The sequence below is a fragment of the Amyelois transitella genome, chromosome Z (assembly GCF_032362555.1).
Source record: "Amyelois transitella isolate CPQ chromosome Z, ilAmyTran1.1, whole genome shotgun sequence".
NCBI classification, from domain to species: domain Eukaryota; kingdom Metazoa; phylum Arthropoda; class Insecta; order Lepidoptera; family Pyralidae; genus Amyelois; species Amyelois transitella.
Window position 1 is genome coordinate 9,920,910 of NC_083535.1, and position 15,414 is coordinate 9,936,323.

Consider the following 15,414-nt stretch of genomic DNA (forward strand, 5'->3'; position numbering starts at 1 on the left):
TATCAATCAATCTAGATGCTTATTAGAATGAAGGTCAATTTAGAATAAGTATGTTTATATAGGAGGGAAAGATCCGAGTGGGAAGACCTAGACAAACATATCTTGATCAAATTAAGGATGTCCTGGTAAAGGGTCAGGTCAAGAGTACCTGAAACCGCCAAGCTTGCATGAAGACAGTTATGAATATGGATGATGCGAAGGAAGTATGCAGAGATTGTGGCAAGTGGAAAAAGGTAGTCTGCCTACCCCTCTGGGAAAGAGGCGTGATTTTATGTATGTATGTTTATAAATCCAGGTTAATCAGAAAATTCAAAACATGATTCACTGCTATGAAGGGAGAGAAGCACCTATACTGCAGCCTGTGAGTAACTGTGTAAAGTATCCAACAGAAATGCAGTATCCCCACAATGCTTTTGTGACAATTATGTACAATGTGAGTGAATTTTTTTTTTTTGTTATGATATAATATAAATTTATAACAATAAAATATTAGGATAAACATTCTTTGAAATGTAGGGCATGTAAAATCAAGATGTTATTAATGACAAACTTTTGCCTGTGGTTTTGTATATTACAAAATCCACTAAAATAGTAATATTTTACCACCTAATAAATTTCTTACTTCATGATTATATTTAGGGACAAAAAATGAAACATGTGACATATTTTTAGTATGTTCTAATTATTGTTTAACATTTTTATTTTGTTAAAAACGATAATCATATTCAAAGCTCATTCAATTTGTCGAATTATTATTTTGCACCTATATTAAAAACGTCTCCCTTTATATATTGAATGAGGTTTAAACCTGATTATCATTTATTTGATGTACATAATAAATTAAATAAATAAATAATTTAATTCTTAACTAGAATACATGTATGAAAGCTTATATTGCAAAGTAAAAAATCGTATTTAGAAAATTATAAAATTAAGGAGTTCGAGGTTGGACGCACTGTCTCTTTTTAAGAACATGTTTAAAGCTATCCGCCAACTATAAACAATTTGTCGTTAAATATCACAGGTCAACTTAGTGGGTGCATGACTGCATCACTTAAAAAGTTGTTTAGCATAGTGCCATATTCTGAAGAAGTATTCGTCACGCCGAAGTAATGAGCCACGAGCGTAGGATCGTATATCAGCGTCCATGTTGTGGTCTCGAAGCCACGAGGTGGTAGTTTGTGTGCTGAACGACGTTGGTTCCGTTGCTTCTGTGTGTTCCCCTGGCTCCTCGTCGGCATGAGAGTCTGTTGATATTAGTTGTTAATATTATTGCACCAGCTTAGACTTTTATGATTATTGAATGGATAGGGAATAGATCTTCTATCCTATTTATCACATCTCGTCAAAACTAAACTAAGTACATTCACTAACTAAACACGGCAGCTATACCTGTGACTTATTTGCTCAGATCGGGTTCTAAGGGTAGTGTTATTGAAATAGAACTCCTATTGTGCAGACCATTCACGCACGCATGCCGGTCATTTCAGGGTTTAGCTTTATTTTAGACTAGACTTGCTCTATCTTCAACGCTAGCTTTTTTTCTTTAAGCACATAAATATTTTAAATTATGATTTATTTCATTTTTTAGAAATAGCAAGAATTCACTCACGTAAGACACTGAATTGAATACTGTTTTATTTACGTTTGTAGCTCTAACACCCTAATCTTAAAATAATAGAAGTTAGCACTCACCTTCACCAGGCAATACTTTAAAGGGTTCATCGGACTCGAGTGGCTCACTGAGTCCGATCTCGTTGCGAGCATATATCCTTATCATGTAAGTGTGATCTTCACTCAAGTCGCGGATATTGAATTTAAGAGTGTGTGCGTCGACCTTTCCAACTTCCATCCACATCGTTTTAGTGACATCTCGTATGGCGATGTTGTAGCCAAGCAGAGGCGCACCACCGTCCCATTCAGGTGTGCCCCACGATGTCATGACTATGTTGTTACCCACTGTTCTAATTTCCAGCGGGGCCGTCGGCGGTGATGGTACGGCTACGAAGTAATAACAAATACTTATATTATACGAAATAGTATTGATTAATATTATCATTGTGACATTGAATCGATGTTATTGGTAGATTTGAGCCAAGTACACTGTGCAGTATACATACAAAAGTCTATCCCAATCCCAGTGGCGTAGCGTAGTGGGGGCGGCAAAATTTTACAACGAATAATAAAGTAGACGTATACATTTTTAATTGAAGACGGTTTTTACTTTGACATTTTTAATGTTTTGTTTTTAATTCTAACAAATTACTCGTATTATTATGCAAAATAATGATGACTGTTCTCGTCGAAAAGTTATTTATATGTATGTAATGTTAATGTACCTACAGTATACAACTGTACATTAAATTAAAATACCAAAATAAGAGGCAGCCGACACTCACGCTACGTCACTGCCCAATCCCAACTAATAAATGCGAAAGTAAGTTTTTTGTTTGTTACCTCTTCACGGGTTATTTACTGAATTAATCTTCTTGAAATAGTCCTTCTCCAGACTTAATTATATAAACGTGAGTTTATATAATTGAAAGCTTAACAAGTACATAAAAATAAATATAGACGTTTTTAGTACAAGATTAGCAGATACTCACTTGCATGCTTTTCCAATCGGACAGTTTGGGACTCTGTTGGTAAGCTTACACCGATAGCATTTTCAGCAGATATTCTGAAAACCAATTCTTCTTTCTCCTTTATGTTCTCTATGCAGTGTTCGTGCACAGACCCGCTTACTGTTACGGCTTTAGTCCATGATTTGCCTTTTACCGTCTTATATTCTATTATATAATCTGAAATAAAACGTTAGGAATAAATACCTATATAGGGATAAAGTCACCCAGATAGACCTAGCGTAAGTTCGAGACTTATATAACAAAGATAAATATCCAAGACCTAGGCCAATTAAAAAAAAAAGGTTTGCCGTCATGACTTGACTGGGGATCGAACCCAAGGTCATTTTAGTTCAGGGGCTCGGACAACTGCGCCAAACAGGCCGGCAATCAAATCCATTTTCCTTATTTTTATATATAATTAATTTTATTTTTCATTGCATAAAAAAAGTAGATTTCTTTATTTGAAAGAGTATTATTTTACTCGTAGTTTTTATAACTTTTAATAAACTCCGAAACCTAACAAATAGTTAAAAATAAAACAGTAATAAATGTAAGAAACACCTTTTGAAAATGTATCAAATCTCACTCAGATTCGTATTTATGTACTTATTGTCTTTAAATGAAGTAAGAACCTACTAATGTCAATTACTGGTGGCACTCACGAAAATTTAATCTTATTAGGTTTTAATTACTCACTTGTGATGACACTTCCACCATCGCTTTCTGGCGCAGTCCATTGAAGAGTAACAGATCTGGAGGTCATATCTCGAACAACAAAGTTCAATGGTTGTGATGGTGGCGCTAAAAATACAATGCCGGGATAAAAGGACCTCTTAGAAAACATAACAACATAATGTAAACGAACAACCTTTATTATCATAATTTTATCGAAATCGTGTGACATAATAACACAAGTCCTTTACTGCATTACTTAAGCTTTGTTGTGATAAAAGAATCGCAATTCAATATTAATTCCATACTTTCATCCCAACTAATATTAAAAATGCGAAAATTTTGTATTCTTTTGTAGGTGGTAGGTATAGTGTAAAACTAATAAAAAATTGTATGGATAAACGTATTGTTTTCGCAGCATGTAGCTGTTTACTTAATTTAAAATGTTGATGATACGAGTATGAAAAAGTTATTAATTTTATAATATGTTATCACTATATTTCTGTAAATGCTCTTTCTATGCCATCATCTATTTTATTAAGTGGCAAAGTTTGTAACTACGATTGTTTGTTAGTTTGTTGGGGCTAATCTTCGGAAATACTAAACCGATCATAAGAATTATTTCACGGTTAAAACAATTTTAAACTAAATAAATAAACGTATTAATGGGACTAGGTAGCGCTGGCTTACATTTTTTACATTCGTGATCGCGACTATTGCAATGATTGCAGGACTCAACATTCTACGTAGCGGCTACCTCGAGAGCCAGACAAACTATATGTTTGTTCTTTCAGGCTTTAATAAAGTCCTTGTCATCTGGAGTCTACGTAAGTGATCAAAAGACTGGAGGTTTTTAAATCTTTATAATAAAGACTAGACTATTTTTATTATTTATTTATTATGAAAACTCGATTCTAGAAATACAATTTGGGCTTGTTGCTGTGGACAAACTTGAGTCATTAGAAAGGACTTGAGTTGATAAAAGGACTTGTGTTATGCCTGTAAGAGGTTCAAGGTGAAGGCGCGAGTCTTGTAAGTTAAAACCTCGAGTCGTTTAACATGAGACATAATTTCCTACGGTAAATGGTTGTTATTATTTATTAAAGAATCATGATAAGTATACAACTGTCGTTGTGCAATGTACTTACATAGAGATATTCCCATTACAATTTTCTCATCGGAGATATATGGCAGGCTGGTACCAATTTCATTTCTTGAACATATTCTGAACTGATACGTTGTGTTTTGTGACAATTTTTCTATCTTTGCTCTCGTCTCACTAACTGTAGCAGCGTGTTTCCAATTTTTGCCTTCTTGTTTTATTTCAATTCTGTAATCAATAATAGGAGACCCGCCATTTTTCTCTGAAGGGTACCAAGTAATGGTCAAAGAGTCACTGCCAATACCATACAGTCCCAGTGGTCCCAGTGGTGGAGAAGGAACATCTGAAATAAAAAAGAAAAAGAAATAAAGAAGATATGTAGCATAATTTAGTAACATCTACATCACAAGTTGAGTTCGCCCGCGGCTCCGCTGTTCAGTATGCCATATAGTTTGCCATTTCGTCATAAGAACACTAACAAACGAGGAACAATATTGGAAATCGTTAAAATTTATTATCGAAACTAGCTGTGCCTGAAGCCTGCGACTTCGTCTTCGTAAATTTCGAATTGAATCTTGATTATACAGTCAGATACAGACGGACAGACAAAAAATGAAAAAAAAAACCTATCCGTTTCAGTCAAAATATTAAATGTAATACAAAATATTATATGTGTTGTCGTCATAATCGACCTGGGGACTTATTCACGAACAATTTGTCTTTTCCTTCCCTTTCCAGCTTTGAAGTTAACTGGAGTGGTAAATTTTCTATTATATTAAATAGGTTTTTTATTGATAACCTACCCAGAGCTGTCTTTATAACAATGGGTTCACTCTCTAAAGCCTCCGAAAATCCAATAGGATTTTGGGCCATTACACGGAACATATATTCACAGTTCTCGTTCAGTCTTTGTATACAGTAGGTGTCCACATCTTTATCAACATCTGCCACTTTAATCCATTGGTTCGTGTCAGGTTCATGTTTTTCTATTGCATATTTCGTTAACTCCAAGCCACCATCGTCCAAGGGTGGCTTCCATTCGATTGTCACGGATTCTCGACTTATTTCACGCATTATTACTGGACCTTCCGGTTTGCTTGGTTTATCTGCAAATTTAATAATTGATTTTAAAATTCAGGTATGTAGAGTTATAATAGTTCCATATATGCATATAATCACGTCTTATATCGCCTGCGGGATATATAGACCCAACAGTCTTGAAAAGACTGAAAAGTCGCGTTCACCTGTACGGCTTCATTGATGGAATTGAGATTCAAATAGAATTTGCTAACTTATCGTCTTCAAGAAGAATCACAATTTTAAAAGCCTTTCCCTTAGTCGTATTTTATGACAGCCATGTTAAAGCTATGGCCACTCCACAGGGCACATAATATAACGCCGTTATACTTCCATACTTCATGCATAAATAAAATAAATGTCAATATGTCTTTTCAAGTTAAAATTGAAAGTGGTAATATTTAATCGGTTCATGCTGAAATAGGATATATTTAACGGGGAGTTGGTTGTACATTTGTTAAAATTAAAATATATGTAGTTTAATTTTCTCTCTAAGTAATATTCATGGTTCTTAATATGTTAATGAATGTTGAAACATTAATAATAAATTAATTGATAACATGATCCCATAATAAGGTCAGGTAAAATATTTGAAAGGTATAAATGCTAGGACCATTCTATTTTTTTTTTACCAAAATATTCCTCTTGTGGCGATCTAGATTTGCTACGGCGCTCACTGTCATCTAGAAGTTATTAACATACATAATAATGTGAATTGTGTTAACAGATATTTAGAGCACATGTCGATATTTTAACTGATTTTACATTATATATACTAATTTTATTTTTTATACAGTGAAAACCTTTATGTATCAAAATTTTGGTTACCTAGGTATGACACCTGAAGAAAAGTAACTTAAACTTAAGAATTTGAACAGAACAGACATTAGCGAAAAAATTAAAAGATTGCAGTCTTCTTAAAATTAACTTATTAAACTTTATTTAGTGATAAAATAAACTTAAGTCCATAACTGTTTTGTTGGTTACTATTAAGTACACATTTTGGCATGTGTAAGTCTAGATGAACAAAGCATCCATAGTCGCTGAAAGGTTTTTCAAGATGCAATATTAGGTACTTACCATAAACTTTTAATGAGGTTTCTATAGAATATACTCCAGCTTTATTTTGGGCCTCTACCGTGTATTTACCGGAGTCCGTACGTTCCAATTGCGATACTTTGATCGTTGAATAGTTGTCATTAGTATCTATTTCTATACGATTTAAGGGCTCTACTTTTAATCCATTTCTGTACCAAATAACGTTTGGTTTAGGAATGCCTGTTATATGAGCAGTAACTGACCATTCCTCGCCTACTTTAAGTTTTTGGCTTATTTCAGTCTCAGAAATACTGACTAAAGGCTTTAGCTGCAATTCTAGTTGACAATTAGTTTCAACTTCTCCAAATTCATTAACTGCTGTGCATGAATATTTTCCTTCAGTTAATTCTGTTGCTGAGACAACTAAAGTAGCCACTCTATTTTCGTAGGTAGCTTTAGCAGTCTTTAATTTTTTTCCATCTTTAGCCCAGGAAATTTTAGGTTGTGGAATACCTCCAAATATACAAGTCAATTCTACATCTTCGTTGGGACCGCAAAAGATATCCTTCAATGGTTTTTCAACTGTTGGTGGCTGAGTTTTTATAATCTTTTCTACGCGTATATATTCAGTAACATCAGACGATTCGCTGACACCAACTTCATTTACAGCGAAAACCCTAAACCGATACGATGTTTTCGTTTTCAGATTTTTTACGGAGTAATGTGTTTTCGTAACATTTTCAATAGACTGCCATCTGCAAAAGATAAATTGTACTTTCTAGTTTAGTTGAGGTACAATACTTTCATGTTTATAAGTAGCCTCGGCAATAATTCACGGCGCAGAATAACGTAAACTACCGCCGAATGAAACTACTGAATTATAAATAATTATGTTACAAGTATGAGACATTAAACTTTAATTCCAAAAACAAAATACTTCTTGCTCTCTTGCTCATAATAGCGGATAGTTCAGTTTGCGGGTTCAAATGGCGCGCTCAACCGCAGAAATATTTTCGCACCATACAAAATTTAAATTTCTTCGGGTATCGGTGTATCTTATAAAAGCAGTAAACATATAACAGCAGTATAAAAGTATATAAGGCCAGGAGAAAGAAGAGTATTCTTTATCATTTTAATCTTTGGCATTAATTCCGATTACATTCTAACCTCTCTGGAGATAAACTCGGGTGCCCCTTTTGACTATGATATGATCTAGGATTCAATAACTCAGATTTAACAGGAAGGACTCAATGGATTGGATCATGGTAAAAGCTTCACTTAATGAAATCTATTCTCGTAGTCGCCGTATAAAGTAACTGTCATTATTTTTCACTCCAAATATGATACGGTGATACGCACCGCCCTAACCGCTGGTTAAGAGAGAACTTCCCGGATTTTCCGCAGGAAGGGAAATTAACGGGACTTTTGGACTTTTTGCATTAGTATTTCCTTACTATCAAAATCTAGAATAGATGTAATTTTATGTGTAATGTTTTTAAAAGTCTTATCTCTTTTTATAATAAATTTCATATTTTATTACAGCAAATAATATATTTTTACTTGAGTTAAAAATACTTCATGGGGTTTATTTTAAGCATTCATAAAAGTATCTTAAAATTATGACTTACTCGGATGTGTTTATTTCTTGATATTCCACTATGTAACAGATTATATTTGCGAAGCCTTTATTTTCTGGTTCTTCCCAACAAATATTGATCGAATTATTATCAATTTCCAAAATATTGGGCTTTCCGGGGGGTGAAGAAATATCTAAAAAATAATATATGAATAAAAAGATTTAAGAAAAAGCAAATTTAAAAAAATATTCACTTTGAATTGAACGTGTAACGGACTTACCTAAAACTATTACTATAATATCGACTTCTGCTTCACCACAATTATTTTGTAATCTTAGCTTGTAATTTCCTGCGTCAGTATTTTCTACTTTTTTAATTGTTAAACTTGCTGTTTTAGAATCTATCGAAGGTTTGGTATGTTTAGATTTTTTAATAATTTTCGAATTAACTACCCACTCGTCATTAGGTTGAGGAATAGCTTCATAATTAACTTCTAAGATTACATCGGTTCCTCGTTTTACCTTATATTCACCTTCGTAGCTATTTATTCTTGGAGGAAATTCTAAAACTAAAACATTTTAATTTTAATTTTACCATCGTCATTGTCTAAGACTCTATTTATTTACTTCTAAATATTGTAACTTACCTTCAACCTTTAACTTAGTCGAACATTTGGCATCTAATAATTTACATACATATTCTGTTTGATCTTCCTCTGTGCATTTTCGTATTATAAGTGTACGTTTGTTTCCATCAGATATTAATGTGAATTTCTCTGTATCTTCTATAATAGATTTCTTTTTATACCATGTCACTTCCATAGTTTCAACTGGTATTTCTACAGTCAAGTATGCGTCTGTGTTTGCAGGAACCACAATAACATCGGGTAGTCGTAGTTTAAAATCTATTGATGGCTCCTCCACGGTAAGTTTTGCTGTACATCTATCACTTCCTACTTCACAAGCATATTCTCCAGCATCTGACAATTGACATTCATATATTTTTAGCTTTTGTTTCTTCCCATCTATTGTCAGCTGCATATGATTAGAAAATTGGATTTCTTTACCATTTTTGAACCATCGAACTAAAGCATCACCTTTGGTTAGCTCAATTTCAAAAGACGCTTTGTTTCCTTTACTGACATTTTGATCTTGAAGACGAGTTATGATTTCAGGCGGTAATTCCACTACCGTTACTTCTGCTGAACATGCTTCATCGCGTAAAATACACGTATATTCTCCTTCATCGTGAACTGAAGTATTTCGAATAAGAAGTTTTCTCACATTTCCCCGTTTTTCAAGTTCATATTTGCTTTTCTTGGGCATGATTTTTTCTCCATCTTTTTCCCAAAATACATCTGCAGTTTCTGAAGATATTTCAACTTCTAAAATAGCTACATCTCTTTCCTTAACTTCGAAATCTTGTAGTTTACGAATAAATTCAGGTATGGTTTCATGAACCATAAGTTTAGCGCTTGTTTCTTGATCCTTTACTCTGCATTTTATGGTTCCAATGTCACTTAACTTTGTTTTCTTTATTCTTAGTTTATGTATTCTGCCTTCTTGTATGAGTTCTCTATGGTCCATACCACTTAGTTCTTTGTCATTATGATACCATTTAGTTGAGACAGTATGAGATGTTTGGCATTCTAAAACGACTGTTTTTCCTTCTTCTATCTGGTAAGTATTTTTAAGTATCTTGACAAAAGTAACCTTATCTACATCAATAGTAACCCTTGCTCCATGAGATGCTTTTCCTGCGCTATTTGAAGCTACGCATTTATAATCACCTGAATCCACTTCGGAGTCCACATTTGTAATTATTAACTCAATATTTTCTCCGTCAAATGTTTGTGTGATTGTTTGTGATGGAACAAGAATTTCATTGTTTCTATACCATGTTATAATTGGTACAGGATTGCCTGTCACTTTCGCTGTAAGTTTGATTGTTCCATTTTCTTTCACAGTAATTTCTTGGAATCTGTTTATGAAAAGAGGTGGTTCGGCATTTTCTTCTGTTGGTTCTGTAAAATTTGATTATGGTTATTTAATTAAGGTACATGTAACCTATTACAACTATTAACAAAATCTGCTCTAACTAGGCAAAAGCTTTTGTCTAAACACGCAAGGTACTTTATAATATGTAATCGACAAAATCAGGTATTTGAATGTTTACACTATGTTTTTCCCTCTTTGTCATTGGTTTAACATTGAAACTTATGTACTTCTAGAGTCCTAAATGACCGCAATAAGAGCACCACTTTTAATGTATTCGGACACCAACCCACTCTACTTTCCCATTCCTGAATCGTGATTGTAGGCGAAACTCACTTCCATGTACGCAACTTGGCCAAATGCCAGGAAGATGATGAAATTAATGCAAATAAAATCCAGTCTATATATATTAAAGTCTTACGTTACTGACTCACAGACAACGCATAGTCTAAAAAGCTGGATCTAGAAATTGAAATTTGATATGTAGGTTCCGTATGAGTATGGCCTAGGAGTGTAATAAAGGAGCGAGATTTTCCAAAATTCCGGATAAAGAAGTTAAAATGGGTGCAGAAGTAAAGTGATTTACGTAAACGGGGGGTGCTCTCTAGTATTTGTATTTTCACAAAGGATGATAATTTATGTATCAATATGAAAGACTAACCTTCTATAGTAATAACTGCGCTTGTTTCCGTAGAACCTTCTGAATTGGATGCTTTAAGAGTGTAAACTCCATCTTCCTTTCCTCTTTTTGGTTTAATAATAGTAAGAGTATGTGTTTCACCGTCTGACTTTGTGGTAAGTGACTTTAGAGGTTTATTATTTTTGAACCACTGTACTGTTGGTTCCGGGTTGCCTACTACTTGTGTGGTAAGCACAATACTTTCCCCTTCTCTGATAGTCATATTCTTTAAAGGTTCAATAACCTGGGGCTTCTCTTTTTGACCAGTTTTTATTTTTAAAACAATCGGTAAATTTGCTTCGCCTTCTCTATTCACAGCTACTACGGTATATGTACCTTCTTGATATTTTTTGACATTTGATATCTTAAGTACACTGCAGTACATATGCATATCTGATTCAGTTGCTACAGAAACGTTTTCGTCGGGTATAATTTCTTCTCCTTTAAAGAACCAAGCTATGTCCGGCTCTGGTATGGCTACCAACCTACATTCTAGGAATATTTGTGAACCTTCATCAACATATTGAGCTTTTGGCCTTTTTGAGAAAGTGGGAGGAATTCCCTCCAAGATATCAGCTAATGAGGATTCTCGGGACAGACTCTTTCTGGACAAAATTGTCATTTCTGATCCATGATCTGACAAAGGAGCTTCGACAATTAACTCAGTGGTGCTAGATGCAAATCCTGCTGCATTTTTAGCTACGCAAGTAAATGTTCCTGCATCTTCCGGGAAAACCTCGCGTATTACTAGAGTTGCTACATTGTCATCATCATAGTACATTTGAAAATCTTGCGAAGGTTTAATAATAGCTGTTTGCCTAAACCAAGTAATTTGAGGCCTAGGATAGCCCTCAACTTGGCACTCGAATTGAACAGTTGATCCATCTGGTGTATGTTTTGGACGCAATTTTTCTACAAATATGGGAGCTATTGCTCTTTCTTCAGATGTAGGTTCTGAAACAAATAGTTTTAAATAAATATGGATTTGACAATCAAGCAAAAATTTCAAAATGTAAGCGATATTTAGCAAAGCCTGATAGCTACTAGCTGAAATGGCCGCCTCAGGGATTTCAAATGCATAAACTGTTAATTTTATTAATAAAAAGAGACAAGATTCCTTTTTTTGATATCTGAGCAGGAAATAAATGTATAATCGGAGTTATTTAATTGGTCAGCCATAAATCGTAAAACGCACATTGCTTTAACAGGCTAAAAGCTATTCGCCTTAATTTAGATTACGGTCTTTCTTAACAAAAAAAAAACAAATACAGTAAGACAAAAGAAATATATATCCTATAATACTTACTTTCAAACACAGGGAGTTTGTCGATCTTTTCATTGAGTTTCTTTTGTAGGTAAAGTGTATAATTGACCTCATCCATAAGATATTGGGCTGGAACCCACCCTTTTTCTTCAGTTAGATGTTTTCGTACGAACCACCAGTCTTGATTAGTAGTTTCTAAAAGTATTACACATTTTTTTAAGTCGTGATAAACAGCTCAGAGGTAAATAAAAAGATATAATTACATGTACAGAAACAATGTTACATAAACAATAGTTAGGTTATTCAATATATACACATATAATCCCGTCTTTACATCTCACGAGGTAGATAGAGCTAACATGTCGTAAAGTTTAGGTTCAGCTGTATAGCTTAATGGTGACAGGATGCTAGCCGAACGTCTTAATTAAGTTTATTTCTCTTTTCCTTCATTAATTTTTATAATCTACATGGGAACAGAAACAGCTGGCACACACCACTACACTACTTTTCTTACCTACCAGCCAGTTTGCTACCAGACAGGTACGGAACTTGCACTAGATAAAAGTGCGCCCATTCCCTTAATCGCATTTTACGATATCCATTGAAAAGAAATGGAGTGCTCCTATCCTAAAATACGGGAACCACACGGCGTAACTAAATGATCATCCCTAACAGAATTATTTCAAAGACCTAGCTGTCATAAAGTATTTTTATTTTTATTTTTAATTACTCTTAAAAACTTCCACTGAGATGATGATTACTAGATGCAAATATCTGAATAACTTTCGAAATTATATAAAACGCGGTGCTTTTAGGAGGTTCAAAGCAGTAAATCCATATCCATACACAGATACCCATCCACACATTACATATACATACTTGTCTTATATATAAAATTCTCGTGTCACAATGTCCGTTCCCGTCCTCCTCCGAAACGGCTTGACCGATACTCATGAAATTTTGTGAGCATATTGAGTAGGTTTAAGAATTGGCCAACATTTTACATACCCCTTAGTGATAAGGGTTGTCCACCCTAAACATTTTTTAACTAGAAATTACTTAAAAAATATTTATATGGCAAAACAACGTTTGCCGGAACTAGCTATCTATCATAAAATTATAACAGCCCAACGTCTGTTCTTGCTTAAATATTGGCAAAAAATCGATATGGGGATCTATTTGTGATCTCATCGTCTGAGTATGTACTCGCATAACGCGAAGACTATTGTTTGAACTGATAAATACATTAATTACGCCTCTTTCCCGGTGGGGTAGGCAGAGACTACATGTCCACTTGCCACGATCCCTGCATACTTCTTTCGCTTCACCTTTCATTCAAGCTCGTCGATTTCGGGTACTCTTGATCTGACCTTTTACGCTAAAACGTCTCCGATTTGATCAAAGTACTTTCGTCTAAGCCTTCCCACTCCAACTATTCAATTGACACTCCCGTTGTATATTTGCTAAGTCAACCAGCATTCATTCATTCATCCTCTTCACATGACCACATCATCTGAGCATTCCTTTTTTTTTGTATTATATTATCACGCTGTTCCTTATCCCGTCACTCAATTTTAGATCAATGGTACTACTAAGCGCTCTCATATCCACCGCTTTTATTTTTCTGTCACACCCAACTTTCACTCCCATACATAAGTTATGGATCCAATACGCACTAATGCACCGCCAAGCGAGCCTTTTCGGACAATTTATGACTGCTCATGAAGGCATGCAAAGCACCATTCACCGTTTTTATTCTTCCTGATTTTAGTTCCGGTTACATCTTCACCAATCTGGAGAGAAGCCCGGGGTAAGCTCTTGTTCATAGATGCTGAATTGGGTTATTCAAGTTTTTACACAAAGCGACTCCCGGCGGACCTCCGCAACCTAACCCGTATTGGATCATGGTTATACATCCAGTTACCTGAATGTGCAGGTATTGTCACGATGTTTTCTCTCACCGTAAGAGCATCGGTTAGTGTTCAAACTAATGTACATAACTTCGAAAATAGTCATTGGTACATGGCCGAGGTTGGGTCCAAACCGGTGCCTTTAAGCGCAACACGCGTTTTAACCGACGTCTTACCGTTTCGACCTCCAACGTTTTTCTTCACCACGTTCCCTGCATTTTTCGCACTCTTTTCACCCAGTCAACTAATTTATCCCCAAATAACCGGACAAAATGGCTAAGACATGTATAGTTGCTCAGAATTGAGATAATAAACACAATATAGTGTTTTTCAACATTATTTGATACAAACATAACAAAATAATTATTTTCCCTTTATTTGTGTGGATACACGAACGGGAAATAGACGTGGATGGTGCAAATAAAGGTCAAATATGGTTATATGTAATTTTTTTAAGTCCTCAAGAGATCTAATTTTAAATCCACCGGGTCTATAATGGAGCACCCGGTTGGTTTTGAAATCGGAATCCTCATTGATACAACCAATTAACTATAAAGACTATAAATTAATTTTTATTTGTTTAAAATGCCATTTGTCATAAATTTATTTGACTTATGTGACTTGTAATTAGCATGCTATAATTAATGGCTGATCAGAAGGAAACTTGTTTTATGCTACACCTTTTGTAAATACTTATCAAAAGCGAATAAAGATTATATTCTGTTCATTTATGTGTGTAATGTGTGGATGTTATCAATAACCATAGCATGTAAATAATTTTTGATATGCTTTTATAACATTGTTGTTTGTTATTCCTAGTAAAACATAGATGATAATAAATAATATCAATAGTAACATTTACCAAGAATGTAAAGCCTCTCTCCTTCTACAAGATTTATTGCTTCATCTGTTTCGGCCACATAGGAATACACCGCAAACACAGTGTCCCCACTACGTACATCGAGTGAAGTTTCTGAAATAAACAGGGTTAACATTTATTGTATAGGTACCTGTTCAAAACAAAATTTAATATTTATTAATAGCATATTTAATAGAAAGGCTAGGAACCTGTCACTATTTGAATCTCAATTCTACTCAATTCCATCATTAAGCCAAACAGCTGAACGTGGCCTGTCAGTCTTTTCGGGACTGTTGGCTCTGACTTCCCCGCAAAGGATGTGGACGTGATTATATGTATGTTTGTATTTAATGTACAGTCCGGTTCTCGCAACGACAGTAAACTAACACTTGCTTTTTTAAATCAGTGGTTCCCAACCTTTGCGTTTAACATTTACATAATGAACACCTGTATACAATAACTTATTTAATGCAAAGTTGCGAAGAAAAAAAATTCTGTTTTAGTAATGACATTGCATAATATATTGCTTCCGAACCAGTATTTAACAAACAGTACCTGGAAAGTCTTGCTCTCTCGCAATACTCATGGATGCGTCAGCTTCTGAAATTAGCAATGATT

At 34.4% G+C, this 15,414-nt stretch overlaps 1 protein-coding gene and 1 long non-coding RNA gene across 9 annotated transcripts in view; one reads left to right on the plus strand and one right to left on the minus strand.

Moving 5' to 3' along the window:
• LOC132903951 (uncharacterized) overlaps positions 1 to 15,414 on the plus strand; it is a 107,280-nt gene that overhangs the window by 805 nt on the left and 91,061 nt on the right. The gene's annotated exons all lie outside the window — the stretch shown is intronic.
• Positions 664 to 15,414, minus strand: part of LOC106133798 (titin) — a 114,326-nt gene continuing 99,575 nt past the window's right edge. For all 8 annotated transcript variants that reach the window (XM_060953659.1, XM_060953663.1, XM_060953662.1 and 5 more), the window contains 14 exons: positions 15,352 to 15,396; positions 14,800 to 14,910; positions 12,070 to 12,222; positions 10,746 to 11,717; positions 8,737 to 10,113; positions 8,371 to 8,658; positions 8,142 to 8,283; positions 6,556 to 7,268; positions 5,202 to 5,504; positions 4,445 to 4,741; positions 3,321 to 3,425; positions 2,607 to 2,801; positions 1,696 to 2,001; positions 664 to 1,247 (listed from right to left, as the gene is read on the minus strand). In XM_060953659.1, the coding sequence (XP_060809642.1) occupies positions 1,051 to 1,247; positions 1,696 to 2,001; positions 2,607 to 2,801; positions 3,321 to 3,425; positions 4,445 to 4,741; positions 5,202 to 5,504; positions 6,556 to 7,268; positions 8,142 to 8,283; positions 8,371 to 8,658; positions 8,737 to 10,113; positions 10,746 to 11,717; positions 12,070 to 12,222; positions 14,800 to 14,910; positions 15,352 to 15,396 (5,204 nt within the window). In that variant the 3' untranslated portion in view covers positions 664 to 1,050. The remainder of the gene's footprint in view (positions 1,248 to 1,695; positions 2,002 to 2,606; positions 2,802 to 3,320; positions 3,426 to 4,444; positions 4,742 to 5,201; positions 5,505 to 6,555; positions 7,269 to 8,141; positions 8,284 to 8,370; positions 8,659 to 8,736; positions 10,114 to 10,745; positions 11,718 to 12,069; positions 12,223 to 14,799; positions 14,911 to 15,351; positions 15,397 to 15,414) is intronic.